Source organism: Bufo gargarizans, chromosome 5, assembly GCF_014858855.1.
Source record: "Bufo gargarizans isolate SCDJY-AF-19 chromosome 5, ASM1485885v1, whole genome shotgun sequence".
Lineage (NCBI taxonomy): Eukaryota > Metazoa > Chordata > Amphibia > Anura > Bufonidae > Bufo > Bufo gargarizans.
The window spans coordinates 441489566-441512984 of record NC_058084.1 but is presented as its reverse complement, the minus strand read 5'-3'; the positions used below and the strand labels follow the sequence as shown (position 1 = coordinate 441512984).

The following is a 23419-nucleotide window of genomic DNA, read 5'->3' as shown; positions in this document are numbered from 1 at the left end:
TGGTTGAAATGTTGGAATTATAGTCTGATAAATCGGAGGCCTTTCAATGACTACATGAATCGGACAAAGTAGCAACAGATATATCGAATGACAATTAGCCCGACGTACTAGCAAAAATGTCTTATCCTTTAGGCCTGACTTACACGTCTTTGTCCGCGATGACATCAGTGACAAGCGTGTAGTGGTTCATCTGTGAAAATGTCCGTGATGGATCCCTATTTTGTCCTTGTGTCAGTTTTTTTTTTTTTTTTTGCATTTCAGGTGTCCTCCATATACCACGGACACTGCTAGGCTGATAATTGGTTTCCAGAGCACCTTCCGCCAATGGTCTGTGAGAGTGCTGGTAGATTCAGATTCGTCCACTTTTGGATGAATGCAGATCTTTTAGATTTGTGTGCCATATAGTTTGAGTTCCCGATAGCCGTACCTGTAATAGAATGTATGGTCTCCGCCGGGGCCGCATGAGGACGGCCGCCATTAATGTGAGTCTCATGCATGCGCCGTTACTGTATGTAGAGGCACATGCAGAACTGTTACACAACAAATCCGAACCCGTGCAAGAGCAAGTGAAAAATAAAGTGTTAATATATGCAAATAAGCCTCTAGGAGCAACAGGGGCATCGTCGTTACCCAAGAGGCTCTGCTCTCTCTGCAACTGTCTCTCCCTCAGCACTTTCTGACAGGGCCAGGCAGCGAATATGCAATCATACCTGGCCCTGACAAACAAAGTGCAGGGGGCGCGGCAGTTGCAGAGAGAGCAGAGCCTCTAGGTGTAACGGCAATGCCCCTGTTGCTCCTAGAGGCTCATTTGCATATATTAAAACACAATTATTCTCAGCACTGCTGGCACATATGTACATGGGACCAACACAGATGCCTTCAGCTGCCAAGCGCACATGTAACAGGTCAGCCAGTGTCATAGGGACAGATCTGCTGACAGATGCCCTTTAAGGCTAGGGCTACACTGCAACACTGGTCGCGGCCAGGATCGCTGAGTAGCGGTGATCGCATAGAAATCAATAGGATCGTCGTGACAGCCGTGTTGGATTTCTTATGACTGCCACGGCGATCCCATGCATTTCTATAGGATCACCGCTACTTTGCGATCCTGTCCGCCACCAGTGTTGCCTGTGTAACCCCCTAGCCTAAGGCTACAAAACCTTAATGTCAGTATGTACACCCTTATAGTTGACTGCAGCAGATAAGTGAAACTGGTTGGCCACTGGGGCAGCTCTACGTGGATTTCAGGGTACTTTGCAGTGGATTCTACTCAGCGGCTTCGCCTGGATAAATTTGGACTTGGACCTCAGCTCGACCCGATAAAGTTGGTGACGTAGAAGCCGCTTTTCAGAGCTCGGTGGGTAATGGCATTCGGTGTCCTGAAAGATAAAAAAAAATTCCTATTGACTTTTAGAGAGAATTAAAGCATTTTGGAATAGTTCACCCAGCAGGGGCTTGAGCCGGATCAATGGAAAGAGGAGATCAGAGGCCGTCCTGCCTGCTTTCTATTCTGGTGACATCAGCCTGTCATGCTTCGCTGAGCGGCTGATGACATTAATGTTGTTTTAAGACGTTGGCTTGTTTGTACAGCTTTCCAAACTAGTTATTTCAGTATTGATTTTAAGGCCTTCCCATAATGACTTGTTGAGACTTTTGGTTAGAACGTCCTACTTATAAATCTGTGCTGGATGGTCCTCACCATGTCCGTGAATGGAGGGTCATGGTTAGCACTCGGGTAATGAGTGTGTTCAGATTTTTCTGCATATTTGGTTGGTTATTCAAAGGGAAATGACGGAAGCCTACATGATAAGGATGCCAGACGGGAATGACGGAAGCCGTAAAACTTATTATGAATAATACAGTTATAACTAGATAGTCACGGCTGTAATGACGACAATGACATTTCCTGTAAAGATCGGGGGGTCACTAAATGTGTATACATAGTGCGTCTACAATAGTACGCTTCGACATATCTTGAGATGGCCAGCTTTGAAAAAAAAGGAAAAACTTTTTGGTTACTCTCAATGCCCGACAGAGTAACTCAAAAGATATATATTTTTTTATGGCTGTCCATCTCCAGCCTCTGATCTATGGATGTCTCGGATCAAGAGAAAAGGTAAGGAAGGACATAGCTGTATGTATACTTTTGTAGCCGTTTTATTGCTTCTGTACATCTAAAATAAAGGAGCTCTGCGGATTAATGCTATCCAACCTACCATGTCTACAGCCCCTGTGTAGACGTATGTGTGCAGTACCCCACATTTTGGGGGTATTTACAAATGTTTTGGGATTGTTCCTATTGTTTTGTCATGTATATACATCCAGCAGGGCAGGGTATGGTTGGCGAGAGGAAGCATGTCCAGTTGCTTCTGCTCCAAGGGTCTTTGAGACCATCTCTTCTGTGAGATCACCACTCCAGAGAGAGTGTGAAAGAAAATCCAAGATACAGCTTTCCTGAAAAGCTTCAGTGTTTACAGTCAGCAGAGTGACCAGCTCCCCACAGCTTTGCAGACCTTGCTGCAGGTGAGGGACTACAGCTCAGACACCTAGATAACATCCAGGCCAACTCAAAGCCTGTGGACGCCTATATGCACAAGTACCAGCACACAGCTGTTAGCCAGAAGTATAGGAGAAAGGTATCAGCAAGATAGCACATCAGAGGTGCCATTATCTACCACTTCGCCAGCCACCATACCTCATCATCTGGTGATAAAAATTGCACAAAGAAAGAGTACAGAGATGGTAAGTCCACACGGAGAAAGTTGGCAAGGCAGATCAGACAAGAGCTGGAACTTGGAAAACCTTGAAAAACTGAACTGGGACAGAATTCAGACCATGTACGGAACAGACTCAAGAACATGGAACAGACCTCACAGAATCCACACACAGACAGAATGTGCAAAGAGATTGCAGAACCAGGGACAACCAGAGTAATAGGTGCACACACACACACACACACACACAGACAGGGATATTAACCAAAACTGAGACGAGATACAAAGTACAGTGGCCTAATTCACAGCCACAAGTAGCCGTGGCCAGGGCGCATGGGGCAGTGCAACATGAACCGGCCCTGAACACAATGGAACAATGGCGACAAGTGAACTGCCATTCTAAAAATTTCCTTAGCTGCCCCATTCCCCTCTATAAAGTAATCTGCGCTCAGTGCGGTTAAAAGGGTTTTCTAAGATTTTAATACTGATGACCTATTGTCTGGCTAGGTCATCAGTATCTGATCAGTGGGGGGTCCGACACCTGGGACCCCCACCGATTTAGCTGTACTGGTGTTCCTTTGAGCACCACCGTCTTCTCCGTGCTCACCAAGCACAGCGCCATACATTGCTGTCCAATGAATAAACATTAATTCGCTCTGTTAGATCTTGCAGAACAGAAATAATAATTGTTTAAATGTTCCTGTGTCTAAATATTGCTGTTATGTGCTTGTTGTGGCGTTCCTGTCATTCCCTTTCAGGACGTCCACCTAATGTGTTACTGCTGGTGGTCACAAATGCTAGCGAGCTTATTTCTGCATCCTCCTTTGCATGGTGGCAAAGTGGCTCCTGCTAGGACTAGACAGTAAGGATCAGCGCGCTAAAAGTGATTTTAAAAAAAAATAATATATTCACAGCACTTGACATAGAGTTCTGAGAGAGAATGAAAAGAACAGCAGGGGGCGCCATAGAGATTCTGTGTAGCTGGATTAACATGGGGCAATTGTCTGGCACAAGCTTCAGTACAGATGCTCGTTCCCGATAATCAGCCAGTGTAAAGGTGCCACAGATCACCCAATGAATGCGCAAGATACTTGTTCATTGGGTGAAATCATAATTTATGCAGCACAATAAATCAACAGTCTGCTGCCCAGAATGATTGAATCCGTATTGAAGTAGCTATCCCTCGTCCCCATACAGTGAAGGTGATTGCTGCCTGTATAGGCAGCTCTTTACCTCCACTGATGAGTAGGCAGCTATTGGGAAGGAACCAGTCTCTTCCAGATAATTTCCTGCGCAGTTAGCGCTGGCAAATGCGCATTAACAGCAATATCGAGACACAAGTGTATTAAAAAAAAGAAATTGGGGCAAAATTGACTGTTCCCTGCCAGTCTACATTATGGTCCTTCTGGACATGGAACGTGATTGCCTGAGGCCGTGCACTAAGGCACTGAGTGATTGGCTGGTCACATTTCCTGTTGGGAGGGGCCTGAATGTAGAGATCAGTAAGAGAACCAGGAAGTATCAGATCGGGAGCAGTAAAGGATCGTTATTTTTTCTTTATTTTTTTTTTAAGCCATTAATTTTTACAACAAAAATTAACCTCACGACCCTTTAATTAATTAATTAATTAATTAATTAATTTATTTATTTTTTTTGTCATTTTTTGCCCACTTATTTTGTCACCCCTTTTATCTTTTCGAAGGGTCCTTGAAAAACCACAGTGGCGGGATTTGCTTCCATTCAAGCTGGGACTCTGGTTTTATCTCACGGTCAGGTCCCTGCCTCAGCTATTCCAGGTAAGCGCCACGTCTGTGCAGAGAAGCGTAATCGGACACAGAGCGCTTGCTCACTAATGCCTACTTCTTCCACCCTCTGTAATGTGAAGATTAAACAAGCACTTCCTGCTCTGGGTGTTCCTCCACGTTACCACGTATTTGGAAGTATGAGGTTTCTTATCTTAGCTCTATTTTTCCATCTTAGAAAAGCATTGGTTCTGTTGTGAATTATATGCATTACGCTCGATCCACGTGGCAGCTGCCATTCTCCTAGTTATATCCTTCATATGAAAATACTGCTGATATGATGCTGGAGTAATGATCACAACAGGTAATAACAGGCTGTCCGGATGTAGACAACAGCAGTCGTATCCTTGAGAGAATCTGTCAGGCGAGGCTGACGCCCGCGACGCTGATACTTCTGTACAAATGTAATCTGCTCCTGCTACAGATCTGATAGACGAGGCCCGTAGCGTCCCTCCACGTGCAAAGCCGGGATGTTTCTCACAGTATCCGATTATTTAGTAAGCCTTGTAAGATTTCCACTCCTAAAGGTTGTGGTAGACGCAAAAGGTCGTATTCGTTAAAATGCTAGTAGTTTACAACTTTTTGTCCCCACGGAGATCCATGTCCTTCAAGGCGGTGTAGGTGGGCTGTGCATTGTGCTGCTATAATGCTGCTCCTGTGACGACCTGACAGCGCAACCTCCTTACCCCTGTACTCCCTCCACAGTGCATGCGCATGGAGTCTGCCTAGTATCGGTTCTGTGCATGCGCCCTGGGCTATGTAGGGATGAGAAGGAGCTGTGCATGCACGACCACCTGCCAGTCGACTTAGACCACCGCCATTGGATTAAATAAGCATAATAGGCCACATGGGGCAGCGGTGAGCCAATAATTTATAAAAATGCTCAAAAAGTAGTGGCCTGAGAGATTTACCAGCCGAAAACGGCACAACCTAAAGGATGGAATGATCATTGAACAGAAGGCCAGCATCTAAATAGTTATGACTGCAGGAATATGGAGGGGCAAAAATGGCTGTACCCTATGTAGCATGCATGCTGTAGCATTACTTTTCATTTCTCACATTTTTGAATTATTTATTTTATTTTTTAAATATGTGCCGTAAATTGTAAGAGCTTGTAAAAGTTTACTTGAGCTTACAGTGCGTGCAGTTATTGGTTAAAAGTACCAGCATTTTACTCTACGTGTAGGACCCAGCTTAGTGCATTCACCTCTTGTCCTTGTGACCCTTCCTTTTATTGGTATACATACCATGCATGCTGAGCCTATATCTCTGGGCTATAATACATGCTGTAACTCAGGATCAGCGCATGCTGAGCCCCTGGATCCTGGGAAACCTCGGAGACGCCAGCTGTTCTCCCAGTTGTACACTTCAGCCCCTACTGTTGGAGATACGCAGGTTGTACCAGTGATATACAGCCGCTGGGAAAGAGCGCTGTTTTACGATGTTGGCACCGCAAAATGAATTAAGTAACATGGTCCCTGAATGGAACTGAAGTTATGTATAAACTAGGGCACAATGTACCATGGAGTTGTCAGCAGCAGCCATTAAAATGCTGATCTGCTTATAGGTGATGAAATTGGGCGAGCTATGTATTTACGGTAGTTAGATTTTATTTAAATTTTTTCACCGTGTGGTGTCTGTCCATGGGCTTATTTTCTTTTAGGTGAATGAGCCCCATTACTAGGCTCGGCCCATGCACCAGACAGTACCAGTGTACATGCACTGGAATGGTGCTATTTCTAGAAGAAAGAAAATTTTATATATTTTTTTTCTTTTACTGAAAAAAATACTTTGCGGTCAAGGCAAACTTTGGCAGTCCCTGTAAATGTGCTATAATAGTTTACCCATATCTTAGCCTGTGAATGTCGGCTCCTTGTACATACATGAGAACAGTCCACACTGCTTGTCCATATAGGCTGACTGCATCTATGGCTAACCATGTTTCATGAAGTACTTCAGTCCATTAGGTCTCTATGGGGTTGCAAAATTTCAAAATTCTCTAATATTTCCCGTTCGCTGTAGTGGTTTTTTACTTGCTGGTATAAGTGGAGTAGATGGGAACGTCTGTCTCACTTGCAGGATTTTGGAAAAGGTGCATTATGTGAGAAATCTTCATCAGAAAAGCAGTCGACTCTTTTTGGGGTGTTAATGGAGGAATGTGAGACTTTTTAACCAGTGTCTTAAATGTGTCTGATATTCATTTACTTTCGTTGACATGAACAGGAGGCGAAGCAGTTTTATGTGGAATACAATGAGAAGAAGATAAAAGAAAAAGAGGAAGCTGAAGCCCAAGCAGAGCTGGAGTCATTGCTAAGTATGTCGGTTGTCTACATATATCATGCACCCGCCTCAGATAAACTGCCCGTAATGAGCTCCGATTGCTGATATACACAGTACCGTGCAATTGTTGTAGGCAGGTGTGGAAAAATGCTTGAAAGTAATGTAATGCTTCCAAACATAGAAGTGTTACTAGTCTATTTATATCAACTAACAAAATGATTGAACAAAAGATAAATGAAAAAAATCCAATCAATATCTACTGTGAGCAGCCTTTGCCTTCTGCATCAGTTCTTCTAGGTACACTTGTACACAGTGTTTGAAGGAACTCAGCAGGGAGGTTGTTCCAAACATCTTGGAGAACTAACCACAGATCTTCTGTGAATGTAGGCTAGTCGTTGTTCTTACGCAGAATAAATTCAGATGCTTCCCTGATGTTATTGCATGATGGATAAGTATCTGCCTGTATTTCTAAAACTGGCTAAAACATTTGCGCAGTATTGTATGTATTTTTTTATTAATTTTTTTACACATGGAATTGATTGTTCATTTTATCATCTCTCATGTGTCCATTACAAGTGACAGGCAGTTGCCTCTTTACATTAGTGGCTGTGCTGCCAACCAACAAGGATTTTAAGGTCAGCACAAAAGATGTCATCAGCAGCTAATGAGCAAATTTACTTTCGTGGACATGTTTGCACTGGGCAATAACTGTATCCGATCATTCAGGTTATTATCACCCCGTGTAAATAGGCCTTTTTACAATGTCACCCCAGGGTTATGAAAAGTTAATGTCACGCTCGTGTGTGGGAGAAAAACGCCACACTGAGCATAGGAGGGAAAGGGGATACCAGAATAAGGCCTGGAAACTAGGGAAGGAAGATGGACACCTCCTAGAGAAAACCCTAACTCCAGTTCTGACAGACTACTAGTATGAACAGGCCCCAAAGGTAGGCAAGTTCATACACCGGATACCTAGAATCCTATCTCACCCTATAGGACCCTGGAACTAATGTCAGGACCGAGTCTACCTGTTCCTCCGAAGGGAAGGACGAACAGGAGTCTACTTGAGGCCTAATGGCAAACAGGTAAAGGACAGCACACACATAACAAAATACAAAAGGGAAAGTAAACACTTATCTTTGGTAACACCAGGAACTCAGCCGAGAACCTAACACAAGCTAACCACAAGTCTAACAGAAGCTATAAACCGCATAGCATAGTGGGAGAAACAACAACAAATAGAGAAGGTAAAATGACCAAAATAGCCACACCTGGGGAAAGAAGGTGTGGCAAGCACCAGAAACAACACAGACGTCATTTGATCCAAATGGAAAACATGTCAGATCAAACCACCTGTTGCCAGTCTCACAGATCTCCTGCCACCTGTCGCGGGAACGTCCATATGTCTTGGTACGTCCGTGACAGTACCCCCCCCCCCCCCCCTTCTATGGGTGACCTCCCGACACCCAGGACCAACCTTAAAGGCTTTCACCAAACGACTGGCATTCACGTCAGATGCTGGTACCCACATCCTCTCCTTTGGTCTATAACCCTTCCAGTGAACAAGGTACTGAAGAGATCTATGGAGAACTCGAGTCAATTATCTTGGCGATCTGGAATTCCAAACTGCCATCCACCATGACAGGAGCGGGTGGCAAGGGGGACGACTCCAAAGGTTCAACATATCTCTTCAACAAAGATTTGTGAAACACATTATGAATTTTCAGAGCCTGAGGAAGTTCAATATGAAAAGCTACAGGATTAATAATGGCAGTGATCTTATATGGACTAATAAAACTTGGACCCAACTCTTAAGAAGGAACCTTCAACTTAATATTTCTTGTGAACAGCCACAGCAATCACCTACACTTAGGTCCTGACCATTCATACATTTTTTTTTTTTTTGTCAGCCACACGTTTATACTTGTTGCCCATATTCATCAAGTTATTTAGAATTTTCCGCCATATAGAAGCTAATGATGACGAAAAACATTCCTCCTCAGGGATAACAGAAGTATCTGAACCAGAGAATGTGCCAAATTGCGGGTGAAACCCATATGCCCCCAAAAAACTTACCAGTGGACTCCTGTATACGATTGTTTATGGCAAACTCTGCCAAAGACAAAAACGATGGACCATTCCTCCTGGTTTTCAGAGACAAAACATCTTAAGTAAGTCTCCAGACTCTGATTAGTGCGCTCCGTCTGTCCATTCGGTCTGAGGATGAAAAGCAGAAGAAAAAGACAGTTGTACCCCCAGCCGAGTACAGAACGCCTTCCAGAATCTGGACACAAACTGAGTCCCACGATCCGAGACCACATCAGAGGGAATGCTATGAAGTTTCACAATGTTGTCAACAAACACTTGCGCAAGTGTTTTAGCATTAGGTAGGCCAAGCAGGGCTATAAAGTGCACCATTTTACTAAAACGATCAACTACTACCACCAGAATAACTATCTTTCTAGACGAATTAGGCAGATCAGTAATAAAATCCATAGACAAGTGAGTCCATGGTCTGGACGGGATGGGCAATGGAAGTAGAGATCCAGAAGGTAGAGTATGTGTCACCTTAGTGCGTGCACAGATACTACAGGCCGACACATAGTCCTCAACACACTTACGCAACCCCGGCCACCAGAATCTACGAAAGATCAGGTCAGCAGTGGATCTACTCCCAGGGTGTCCCGTAAGAACCGTACAGTGATGTTCCTCAAACACCTTATGACGCAATTCTGACGGAAAAAACAATTTCCCAGAGGGGCAAGACTACGGTGCGTCCCCCTGAGCCTCTAACACCTTCACCTCTAGGTCAGGGTATAGAGCCAATTATCACCACCCCTTCCAACAGTATCGAACTCGGATTTTTAAAATCGCCACCTCCGGGAAAACTATGTGACAAGGCATCTGCCTTGACGTTCTTAACCCCAGGACGATAAGTGACAATGAAATTGAATCTGGTGAAAAACAAAGACCATCTGGCTTGTCTCGGGTTCAGTTGTTTAGCCGACTCAAGGTAAGCCAGGTTTTTTAACACTGTGATCGGATAAATCACCCCTTCCAACCAATGACGCCACTCCTCAAAAGCCAACTTAATGGCCAGCAACTCTGTTACCCACATCGTAATTTCTCTTTGCGGCAAAGAGTTTTTAGAAAAGAATGCACATGGGCGCCATTTACTAGGTGACGGGCCCTGCGATAAAACTGCTCCTAACCCCTACCTCAGATGCGTCAACTTCCACAATGAAAGGTTGTGATACATCCGGCTGCACCAATATAGGGGCAGAAACGAAGCACTCCTTAACCGCAGAAAAGGCTCGCAACGCCGAATCAGACCACACCGAGACATCCGTCCCTTTCTTAGTCATGTCAGTTAAGGGTTTCACCACTGTTGAATAGTTCTGAATACATTTTCGGTAATAGTTGGTGAACCCCAAAAACCGCATAAGAGCATTCAGATTTTCAGGTTGATCCCAGTCCAATACAGCATGGACTTTCTCTGGATCCATTCGAAAACCTGAAGATGACAGCAGGTAGCCCAAGAATTGCACCTCATGTACAGCAAAAATAGCAATTTTTATCTCTTAGGATCTGTAACAATTGTCTAACGTGTTTTTGATGAGTCTCCACGTCTGGAGAATAAATTAGAATGTCATCCAAATACACGATGTAATTCACAAAATGCTGGAATACCGCAGGAGCACTGGTCAACCCAAAAGGCATGACCAGGTTCGCAAAGTTCCCCTCAGGAGTATTAAAAGCAGTCTTCCATTCATTCCCTTCCTTGATCCTGACCAGATTATATGCCCCCTTGTCCAACTTGGAGAAAACCTTGGCATCAACAATCTGGTTAAACAAATCAGGAATCAATGAAAGAGGGTAAGAATCATGGACATCCCATTGAGCTCACGGAAATCCAGACATGTCCGAAGACTTTCGTCCTTTTTTATTAACAAAGAAAAACCCTGCTGCCACTGGAGATTTGGAAGGTCTTGTGTCCTTTAGCCAAACTCTTTGTAATATACTCTCTCATGGCCGTTCTTTCCGGTCCAGAAAGAAAGGTTGTTATACAACCTAGATTTGGCCAGCTTGGCTCCGGGAATAAGGTTGATAGGACAATCATATTCCCGATGTGGAGGTAAATCCTGACATCCACTTTCAGAAAATACATAGTCAAAATCCGATATAAAAGAGGGTAATGTTTTAGTAGTTAAAACAGAAAAAGATGTATTCAGACAATTGTCAGCGCAATAATCACCCCAATCTAGAATCTGTCTAGCTTGCCAATCGATGGTTGGATTGTGCCTGCTTAACCACGGTAAACCCAGAACCAACGGAGCAGGGAGACCCTCCAACACAACACACGAGATGAATTCCTGATGAAAGTCACCCACTCTTAATCGCATGTCATGCACCATCTGGGATAAATATATTAGAGGTGCAGAACCAATAGCAAAAATTGAAATGTTTTTCTCTAAAGCACTTGGAGACAACCCGTGCATATGGACGAACTGAGCATCAAACAGGTTGACCCCTGCCCCACTCTCGATAAACACCTTAATCCCCACAGTCTTGAACTGTAGCGCTACTTTAGCAGTCAGGAGAAATCTGGTACTACCAGGCAAAGACAAATGGGATTTGTCAGATGGGAATTAAACTTCCCCCTTTTTCTTTTCTTTTTGAGGCTGAATGCATGGACATAGATCCATAAAATGTCCTTTCTGTCCGCAGAAAAAGCACACTCCCTACCTACTACCAGAATGCCTAAAAGTGGATCCGGGAATATGCACTACCAATCACAGTCTCCTCTCACTCTACCTACTCGCCCCTTTCTTAAACAACTAAATGGAAATGTTCAATCCATGCAGACCAAATTTTGTTGAACTTTTTGTTATTTCCCCTTTTCTGATATACATAGCTCTCAAGCTTTACCAAAGTGTGAACCGCCTCCACCACCTCCTGCACCTCTGGTGGATCTGCAGCGATCCAGCGGGACGCTATCCGCTTCCTGGCCTGATATAGAACACGCTGAATTGCCAACTTAACCTCCTTCAGTCCCGAAATCCCACCAGTAAATCCTAACACACATAGCAGAGGTAATTGGACAACAACAATCCCATAAACCTTCTCAATGAGGTCTGCCACATCCTTCCAGTATCTGCGCAACCGCGGACAGTTCCACATTAAGTGTATGAGATCAGCAGATGTAGCCCCACACCTAGGACATTTATCATCGGCACGAAACCCTATTTTATGCAACATTTTTGGTGTCCTATACACCCTATGAAGCAGTAGCAATTGTGAAACCCGATGGGCCTCACTGACAGCTACCTCGGGGAAGTCAGTAAGCACTTTTTCCCACTGGTCCTCTTTCAGTTCTGGACGGACGAACTTCTCTTTAAAGACAACCTGTCACTAGTATCACAGATTATAATTTTTATAGGGATTGTAAATTAGGTTCCTTTACATGGGCCGATTACTGAGCATGAACAATCATACAAACACTAGTTCCCATAATTGCCCTGTGCAAAGGTGCCGCTGATCACCTGATAAATGAGCAAATGGTTGTGTATTGGGTGAAAGCATTGACGGGGATTTGTTACCCAGTAACCATAATTCTCTTTGGAGGGAAGGGGTGGAGGCGAGCAATAACGATTTCTTCTTCCCAGTGCGGCTCTCACCTCCTCTGTTGAGCAGTTTATTGGGAACAAATTGTTCACTCAAGATAATTGCCTGCTCATTTGACCTGTGTGAAAGGCCCTTTAGGATATTGTAACATTAAAATGGGTTGTCTCACTTCAGCAAGTGGCATTTTTCACGTAGAGAAAGTTACTACAAGGCACTTACTAATGTATTGTGATTGTCCATATTGCTTCCTTTGCTGGCTTGATTCATTTTTCCATCACTCTATACACAGCTCGTTTCCAGGGGTTATATGACCACCTAGCAATCCAGCAGCGGTGGTCGTGCTTGAGCACTCTAGGAAAAAGCACCGGCCTCTTTGGTGGCAAGGACTGTGGCAGCACACATAGGCACATGTGCAGCAGCTCTTGTCCCGGCCACCTCATATCTGCTCTGCAGCAGTTGTACCCCTGGATACGAGCAGTATATAATGTGATGGAAAAATTAATCAAGCCAGCAAAGGAAGCAATATGGAAAATCACAATACATTAGTAAGTGCCTTGTATTAACTTCCTCTACATGATAAATGCCACTTGCTCCAAGGAATTCTTAAAGGAGTTTTCCAAAGTGAGGAAAAGCTTTTTTAGAAACGGCGCCACTCATGTCCATATCGAGTGTTGCAGCTCAGTCCTATTCTTTAGAATGAGGAGGGCTGTAATGCAAAACTCATGGGAGGAAGATTTACAAATATTATCCCCTACGTTTCACACATGAATCATAATGTGATGGGAACTGCACAAAATATTGTCAAGTCACTTGTAGTTTGCATTGGTCCTGAGATACAGCATATGTTATAATCCAGATGCATGATTTTTAAACTTGTGAAGCTGATCCAAAATATAAAATAGTTTCTAATACTGACATTTATCAAAACTGGTGCTGGGGAAAACTGGACAGATACCCATCGTGTCCAATCAGATTCCTCCTCCCTGCTCAGAAATTTTTGGGAAACTTAAAGGCTTTGTCCAGGATAAAAAAAATTTAAATATCCCCCCACCCAGCAGGACTTGTGAAGAGTACTACCTGTTGCTGTTTTTGGGCTCCGTGGCTTCGGATTTGTCTTTAGCGGTTGAAGTGGTAAACTTCCTCGCAATGTGCACCTCAGCAGTCATATGTCCATTTAAAATAGAAACCATAAGGCAGATTTGTCCTGAGCCTAAAACTGTACAATGTGAACGCATGCTTTAAATAGAAGTGGTGTGAAGGATTTCTTTCCTTTTGCTTTGTTTCCAGGAGAGAAGAAGCCAAAAGTGAAAAAGCCCAAATCTGAATTTCCTGTCTATTCAGCTACTGATTCTAATTTTGGTGCTTTCATCCCATCGTATGATCAAGGCGTCAGCATCGAAGACATTGAGGAGCAAGTGGATGACTGGTTAGAAAATCGGAATAAAACGCAGAAAAAGAAGGTACGAGAAGCTCCTGAAAGTTAGATTTCACATAAGTAGGACTGTGGATAATACACATGTGCAGAGGTCGCACTAAATTTTTTCCCGAAGAGTAAAAATACTCCTCTTAACAATTTTGAGTATTTTTAGCCGAGGAGGAGTACAAATTTTGCGGTAATTCACATATATAATGCATAGGCCCACATAACGTTATGAGGCTGATATTTCTGCAGGAAACCATTGCTAGTCTCCCATGCAGAAATAAATGTAGACAATTTAACATTTATCCAACATCATACACTAAACATAAGACCACTGCTGCCATGCACGGGGGCCCGCCTGGCGCTGCCATGCACATGTTACATACACAGATCTACCACATACCCATTACACGCAGAAAACTGTACAATGCACTGGTTACACTGACATAGCCCTGCTTTATACTCTCCTTCCATACATAAAGTAACTCTGCATTCTCCACCAGCACAGTCCTACAGGGAGCCTGTCTTTCCCCAACTCCTCCCACACACATGGCTGATCACATGACTGTGACATCACCACAGGTCCTGTAACCACAATGTAGTGTTTAATCCAGAATCTGGAGCTGCTCTTGGTGAGATATATGTCAGTGAGGGGCGGGGCTTCATGTGTGTCGGACCTGCACATATACACCATCATATAACACTGCACATCTCTCCTGACTAGAAAAAGACCATGCGTAAAAATACCCGTGAGTCTCTTTCCGGGGAGTAAAAAGGCATCTATGACACTTGTAAGGGCGTTATTGCGACCTCTGCACATGTGCAGTGTGTCATTTGATGGTGTGTATGTGCAGAGTGTTATATGATGGTGTATATGTACCATAGTAACATAGTACATAAGGCCGAAAAAAGACATTTGTCCATCCAGTTCGGCCTGTTTTCCTGCAAGTTGATCCAGAGGAAAGCAAAAAACAACTGTGAGGTAGAAGCCAATTTTCCCCACTTTAGGGGAATAAAAAATTCCTTCCCGACTCCAATCAGGCAATCGGAATAACTCCCTGGATCAGAGACCCCTCTCTAGTAGATATAATCTGTAATATTATTACACTCCAGAAATACATCCAGGCCCCTCTTGAATTCCTTTATTGTACTCACCATCACCACCTCCTCAGGCAGAGAGTTCCATAGTCTCACTGCTCTTACCGTAAAGAATCCTCTTCTATGTTTGTGTACAAACCTTCTTTCCTCCAGATGCAGAGGATGTCCCCTCGTCACAGTCACAGTCCTGGGGATGTGCAGAGTGTTATGTGATGGTGCGTTTGTGTCTGTGTAGGTTACATGATGAATACACTCACCTAAAGAATTATTAGGAACACCTGTTCTATTTCTCATTAATGCGATTATCTAGTCAACCAATCACATGGCAGTTGCTTCAATGCATGTAGGGTTGTGGTCCTGGTCAAGACAATCTCCTGAACTCCAAACTGAATGTCAGAATGGGAAAGAAAGGTGGGCTACAACAGCAGAAGACCCCACCGGGTACCACTCATCTCCACTACAAATAGGAAAAAGAGGCTACAATTTGCACAAGCTCACCAAAATTGGACTGTTGAAGACTGGAAAAATGTTGCCTGGTCTGATGAGTCTCGATTTCTGTTCAGAATTTGGCGTAAACAGAATGAGAACATGTATCCATCATGCCTTGTTACCACTGTGCAGGCTGGTGGTGGTGGTGTAATGGTGTGGGGGATGTTTTCTGGCACACTTTAGGCCTCTTGGTGCCAATTGGCCATCGTTTAAATGCCACGGGCTACCTGAGCATTGTTTCTGACCATGTCCATCCCTTCATGACCACCATGTACCCATCCTCTGATGGCTACTTCCAGCAGGATAATGCACCATGTCACAAAGCTCGAATCATTTCAAATTGGTTTCTTGAACATGACAATGAGTTCACTGTACTAAAATGGCCCCCACAGTCACCAGATCTCAACCCAATAGAGCATCTTTGGGAAGTGGTGGAACGGGAGCTTCGTGCCCTGGATGTGCATCCCTCAAATCTCCATCAACTGCAAGATGCTATCCTATCAATATGGGCCAACATTTCTAAAGAATGCTATCAGCACCTTGTTGAATCAATGCCACGTAGAATTAAGGCAGTTCTGAAGGCAAAAGGGCGTCCAACACCGTATTAGTATGGTGTTCCTAATAATTCTTTAGGTGAGTGTGTATATATGCAGTGTTGTATGATCATGTATATGTGCATACCTACCAATGTTTGAAAAGGCCAAGGAAGGATGGTATCAGTGGCATATAGCACCACAGCAATTATTTTTTTTTTACAGTAAACCACGCCTCTAACTGTGACTAATGGTAATCTGTACCACCCAATCCCGCCCAGTCCCTTTTGTGACCCCACACAGTAGTTGTGCCCCGTCACAAAAGTAATTCAATAAAATAAAGTAATACTCACCTAGCCCCATTTTCCTGGAGCACATCATCCTGTGCCTTGTGCTCTCTCTCGATGATGATGTCACCGCATCGTGCCTGCCTTTCAGGGAGGGCACAGCACAGGGAATAGTGGGGCAGAGAGCTCCCTGCTTCACCAGTGTATTTAACTGTATCTGTGTCCCCAGTGCGCAGATAAGGTTGTAATCGGGACTTGCCACAGCCATCCCGGGACTGTGGGCCACCTGCTACAACCTGTGGCTGTCCCGCGGTATGCATGTGTGCAGTGTTATATGGTACATGTGTGCAGAGTGTTGTGGTAAAAGTACATGGTGCGTATAACTCTCAGATTTTCTGCATGGAAAACCTACAGCTTAATACCGTTTCAGCTAATTAGATAAGATTTACACGGTGCAGAAATTTTCCATGTGGAAATTGACCTGCGGTGCAGACTTTGACTGGCTGCATGTCAATTGTTGTGCAGATTTCACCCTTTGCAATTGTACGTTTGAAGGATGTCAAATGACATGAGCGTGCAGGATACGACACATGCGTGCGCAGGGCGTTAGATGGAACATAGCATGTTAACCTCATCCTCGGTATAGCTCATATACACCCACATGTTTGTACAGTTTAAAGAAGACGTGTTTCGGCTCCCCTGAAGTCTGTAGGTGTATTAATCATTATATAACCCATAACGCCTCCCCTCTCCTGACATGTCTGTTTTAGCAAGTACTTGTAATCACTCATGAAATAATTTCTGGAGCATCTTTTCTTAGAACTCCTTGTTGTACTGTTCCTCTCTTAGTCCTCCTGGAAATGTGAGTAAATGTAAAGCTGGGTGTTATCTCTCTTTGTCATTTGGGTGCGCTCCAGCACAGTCTGGCACTGTCACCACCAATACAACCATGTCCGACTGCCTGGGGACAACTATCTCGTTATCCAATTTATAGGCTTCAAGAAGGAGTAACAGAGGAGCGGTGCGATGCAGAATTCCAAGAAAAGGTTCTCCAGACATATTTCATGGGAGATAAATGTATTTGCTAAAACAGAAGGGGCCGACACCTTGTATTTGTTTTCTGTGTCGTATGGTCCTGTACGTATGTAACTGTTCACATGTACTGTTTCTGACCCACATGCATAGCAATGTATTTGGCTCTGTCTAAAGGCTCAGGCACACAAACTTATTTTTATTTATTTTATTTTTGCGGTCCGTATGCGGAACCACTTACTGCAATGGGGCCGCAAAAAACGTAAATGACTTAGTGTGAATTCCGTGGGGTGGGACAGGTGGGGATTGGGACGAGCCTCCCTAGCATTACCCGCGATGCTAGGGAGGCTCGTCCCTGTCCCCGCCAGCCATTGGCTGCTCCCCCCGACATTGATGTTTTCATTGGCGCAGGGGTAGAATCGGCAGTGCAAGGACCAGGAGCGGCGATGAGAGCCGCTCCTTGGAATCACTGCCAATCGGGTCTTAGGTGGGAAACCATTAAAAATGGATTATGTTCTTCCAGAAGATTGGTTTTTAAAGGGGATGCCCCATTAAGACAACTTATCCCCTATGTTGTCCTAGGGGATATGTGCCTGATCAGCCGGGGCCCCAACAGTCGAAACCCTGGCCCGTTCTCCCTAGTATGAAAAGAGCCGGCGCTGCGCGTGTGTGCTGCTGTTTTATTCAGCTCTATGGGGCTGCGAGAGGTAGGCAAGCACTTGGCTATCTCCAGCAGTAACATAGGATTAAAAGGAGTAGTGGACACATGCATTTCTGCTGCTCCACTCAAATGGGGAGCACAGGCCCCAGTTTTCACGATCAGCAGGGGCCCTACATGTCGAACCCCTGCCCATCAGACACTTATCCCCTACCCTGTGGACAGCGGATACATTGTGGGACATCCCCTTTAATAAATTAAAACAACCCTCCAACCAAGCTGATATATACCGTACCAACTTTTTGAGTGCGGTGGCTGCTGCTTGACACTTGTATTCTTTTTTTATCTTTGCATTTGCAACCCCTCAGGACCCCCTGTATACTAAAGGCTCTCATACACTTTAGACTTTTGTTGGCTAAACCTGCTGAGGACCTCCAGACTTTCTCCCGACAGATGATGTCAGGAGAGAAGGATCAGACACTTGACATTTGAATTTCAACATACAGTCCAAGACATTGTACCCTGCCAGAATCCTAGACGAGGGGCAAGCACCCCGAAACAGCTGTCCCCAGATAGATACTTGGCTTGTCCGTATTCCCTTGTCTAATCCCAGGGTTTGTTGGAAAGTCGGATCTTGACTCACAGAGAGCCATTTCCAAGAGGTGGCCCTGGCGAGATGGTTCCCTTCCTTGGGAGATACCTCTTTGCATGTTCTCCAAGGAAGGTTGATAAGCCACCATCAGAAGTGTCTGGCAGCAGCTTCTCCTCTCTCCCCATTGAAAACAATTATTTATTTTGTTCAAATGGTCCCTTTGTTGTTTTTTGTTTTTTTTTACATTTATACTGTAAGTTCTTGATGAACTTGTTCAAATTCTGAGCTTCAGAAATGGGTGAACCTTTCATAAATCAGCAGCGAAACTGAGCACGTGGATCCTCTTGTAGGTGCCGTGTATATGGATGCAGAAGGTGACACTGGAGATTCTGTTTTAGAGCTTTTCTCAATTATCAGGATTCGCTGTAGACTAATGCGACAGCTTCACGGAATGGAAATTCTGCAGTCTGTTATCTGCCTCGCATCCATGTGCGGTGTCTGTCTGCTCACATTTACGTGCCAGACTGTAATCTTTTATCTGGTCTGTTCTCCTGTTACAAAACAAGCGTTTTTTAATCACTTGAAAAACTAAGTGATCATCAGGTGTGGAAAAGAGCAAAATGCACGTGTCTGCACCTCGCTACCGCATTCTCATAACCTTTTTTCCCCTTTACTCATTTAGTTTTTTCCTTTTTGACACCCCACTTTCTCTCTCTACACCCCGCTTCTCGCTGACGCCAGTCTCTCTCTCATTGGCGCCAGTCTCTCTCGCGCGCGCTCTTGCGCGCGCTCTCTCTCTCTGGCCCCCCGTTCTTTCTATCTCTCGCTCGCTGTGGCGCCCCAGTCTTTCTATCTCTCGCTCGCTCTGGCGCCCCGTTCTTTCTATCTCTCGCTCGCTCTGGCGCCCCGTTCTTTCTATCTCTCGCTCGCTCTGGCGCCCCGTTCTTTCTATCTCTCGCTCGCTCTGGCGCCCCGTTCTTTCTATCTCTCGCTCGCTCTGGCGCCCCGTTCTTTCTATCTCGCGCTCGCTCTGGCGCCCCGTTCTTTCTATCTCTCGCTCGCTCTGGCGCCCCGTTCTTTCTATCTCTCGCTCGCTCTGGCGCCCCGTTCTTTCTATCTCTCGCTCGCTCTGGCGCCCCGTTCTTTCTTGCTCTGTTTTTTTTCCACCCTGTTGCCTGATTCTTCCGCTCTACTGCATTTTCTCTCTTATACTCATTTTCTCACTGTTTGCTCCTTTAGTGCACTATGCTGAAGAAATTAAAATAGTTTTTCTGTGTATTTTACAGTCTTGGAGAAAGTCTTCAGGGTCTTCCATGAATTTGATTGGTCGAACTAATTGGGTAGAGGGAGCCCTGATTTATTCAGATACCCCAAATTTCCTCATTTTTAATAACCTGCTGCTTTTAATCTGAAATATCGGCTTCTCTGTAATCAAGGGGAGTTGAGGGACACTTCTGCACTGATAGCCGTATTAAGGCTTATGCTAAGACATTTCTATTATTCCCATAGGAAGGAGCTTGGTTCCTTAATTGCATGGATCACTTTAACAATGAGCTCATCTCATTTTGTGGCAGCACAGGTTACCATGCCAATTGTATTTTTTTTCTGCTGTGTTTTTCATGACTTGTGCTACTTAATCTTTGCTTCCACACTGAAATCTGAGACTTGGTACATTTTGTAGCTATCAGTGAAAATTTACCGTAAAGTGAATCATTATCTCATTTTTAGATGCAACATTCTGCACTGATCAATTTTTTTTATAAATTGTAAAATGGTTGGAACTGTGGCTGTCTGATACAGCTCCTCAAGTCACCTCGATATACCTAGAAATAACATGCTGTCTACCTGCAGCTGCCACTAGAGGGGGCTTTCTAGCTTCATTCATAACGTGAATGGTTTGTTCACACGTTGCAGATTTGATGCAAAAAAGCAATTCTGTAACTGAAAATCACTTCCATTCATTTGAATGTGGTGTTTTTTGCCAGCAACACTCTGATTTCTCCCATCCTCATTCAGATAAATAGGGGAGTTGCAGACCTTTTGGCAACGATATATGGTATTTCTGAAAACCTGTACTAACAATAGTACAAGCAAACATCAGAACACCTTGTAATGCCTCTTTCTCCACTTATTGGACTCTTTTCCTCACCCATCCACCCACCCACCGTCCACAAAACTGTTCATTCATTCTGTACTCACTGATCAAATCTTATGAGACTGCTTTTAAGCTTCACTGAGAGATCAGGTTACAGCTGTCCATAGAAAGTATATGGAGAGGGAAGGAGGAGGAGTGAGCTGCTGGAGTAAGACAGAAGCAGAGACCTACAGAGATTCTGCTGCAGCGTCTACTCTCTGGTAGGGTGGATCCTACTCATTAAAACAATATCTTTCTTTTGTTTTTAGCTTGTACCTGTGGAACCTATCTTGTGGATTGCAGACCTTTTCAAGTGAATGGGTCCGCATTCGCAAACTGCAAGCACTCGGCTGGTACCTTACGGACTGCTATTTGCTTTCCGCAGCACGGGTCACACACACTTCTGTCTGAGCTCTTACTACAGAGCTGATCTGGGTCTGCTGAGACCCAGCAGCTTGCACAGACTCCCAGCCCCCGGCGATCACATGACCACTGAGACCAGATCAGGAAGTGGATCTGTATATACAGTGCTTGTTGAGCACTGTGTATAAAGCAATGGTAAGGCAGGGATGCTGAAAAACCGTCCCTGCCTTCTCTATGGAGAGCACTGACAGCCGGGTCCCCTTCTCCTGCAGCTGCACTATTAGCAGTGCAGGGTCTGCAAAGACTTTTTAAAATGTCAGTGCAGAGATGAAAAACAACCTTCCAGATGTGTAGTATAGTCTAGAAAGGGTTAAAGATGCACCATATTTATCAAACAAGATGTGACTTTCGATAAATTTGGCCCTCGTTATGATGATGCACTTTGTAAAATTCTCCCAGAGTCTTTCATGATTATCTCCTATCCACACAATAGTGGATAACGAACTGATCACTGGGAGTCTGACTCCTGGGACACCCACTGAACACGAGAACGATGGTCCCGTTCCCCCGATCTGATGGAGCGGCAGGTTCTGCACGTGTCCCTGCTGCTCCTTTCATTCTCTATGGGAGCCCATGCTTCATCTACTGCTCCATCAGAACGTGGATACGGGACCCCTGTTCGCCAGTTCGGTGGGTGCCCAGCGATCAGTATAGTTGTCCCCCTATTCTCTGTATAGGGGAAAACTTGTACACTTGACACAACCCCTTTAACCACCCCAACAGTCACATCAAAATTGGAAAAACGTTCCTGAAAATGTAACTTTTTTTTAATTTGTAGATTTCAATTGGTGGATTGATAGCATGCACAAAAGTCCTATGGTAAAAAGCCCCGAAAAGGTGGCTAGCCCCTTTTAATTATTATTTTTTTCTTAATTGATTATCCTAGCTCAAGTTTTGAGAAGGCTTAGCTGTACCTGTGGAAAAAAATCACATTCTTTTGTGGATGATCAGATGCCAGATTAAAGGGATTGTGGTTTTCCTGGTCTCTGCCATTTTGTATAACTGACTATATTAAGATTTTTTATTTATTTATTTTTCTCTCGCTTTACAAAAAACTGATTTGACACAGTTTATGGTAACGTTTCATCTGTTTGGTGCCTTGCGGTGATTTCCAATGTCTAATTTCACTGTTTCCTTCCTATAAGAACTTTAAGCAAGGGGGCCTTTTGCATATCACTCATCTTCCTTTAATTTCGGCTTTGTAGTGACCCCCTAACCTGCTCTTCTTTTTCACCATTTTCAGAAGATTAGCTCTTTTGTCAAGCTCATATTACCAATTGTTCCCTTGATCTTCCAGCCTCGTCTTTACCGTATACAAGCGATCTTCTGTCTTCCATCAATCGCTATCTGATTATGCCGAATTCCTGCATGTCCTCTGTCCAGGGTTCACTTTTTTTTTTTTTTTTTTTTTTATATTACGTAATTGAGTTTTATTTTCTGTATTGCTGTTTATAGAACAGTCGCTCTTGTAATCCACATGTGCCGTTCAAAGGATGGAGATTTCCGTAGAGGACATGCTGGCTCATGTTCAGGCACGCTGACGTGGAGGAGATCAGTCTGCAGGTCTCGTGATGAAACTGAACGTATTGAAAATATCGAGTTCTAGCTTTACAGATGCTTTAAAGCATGTACGTGTTTTTTTTTCAGGAATAAGGTGCACTTGTCTGCGGTCCACATTCTTGATGTTGATACTAATGTGGTGTTTTCTACTTTTTGAAATGTCCAATGTATTTTGAAAATGAAATGGCTTTACTCAAAAATCATTTTATACCTACAGCCCATGAGCATTTGGGCTCATTCACACTACCATCTGCAAAACACGGATACCGGCCCGCGTGCGTTCCGATTTTTGCAGACTGGCAATATGATGGAAAATGCCTATTCTTTTCCGCAATTGCGGACAATAGGACATGCTCTCACTTTTTTTTTTTAAATGAATGGGTCCCCACCCTTTCCGCAAAATTGCAGAACTGACACAGACCCATTCATATGGTCGTGTGAATGAGCCCTAACTGTGTCGCCATGATAACAGACTACCCCTGTGTAGTTTGATCTTGCAGTCTTACTTCTTTCCATCTGTCCTAATGTACTGTACAGCGCCGAACTTTGGTTATTGTTTTTCCTGTTGTGGTGAGGGTAAGGCCGTCTTGAAACTCCCTTTGTGGACATTTCGGGGACATAGAGCCCATCCTTAACCCATTTCTTCCAATTGTACTGTACATCTAAAAGCTTATGAAGTCGTGGGGAGGATCAATAGTGAGAAGGACTGTTTTTAGTTTTTTATCATGGCGTCGTATAGCCCCCCTGAGGGGAGATATTGGGGTCACAGGAA

General features: G+C 44.2%; 1 protein-coding gene across 1 annotated transcript in view; it reads left to right on the top strand.

The window, feature by feature from the left end:
• The window catches only part of DNAJC1 (DnaJ heat shock protein family (Hsp40) member C1), a 121185-nt gene that overhangs the window by 54849 nt on the left and 42917 nt on the right, over positions 1-23419 (top strand). The window contains exons 6-8 of the mRNA XM_044295096.1: positions 4417-4510; positions 6740-6830; positions 13709-13881. Coding sequence (XP_044151031.1) covers positions 4417-4510; positions 6740-6830; positions 13709-13881 — 358 coding nt within the window. The remainder of the gene's footprint in view (positions 1-4416; positions 4511-6739; positions 6831-13708; positions 13882-23419) is intronic.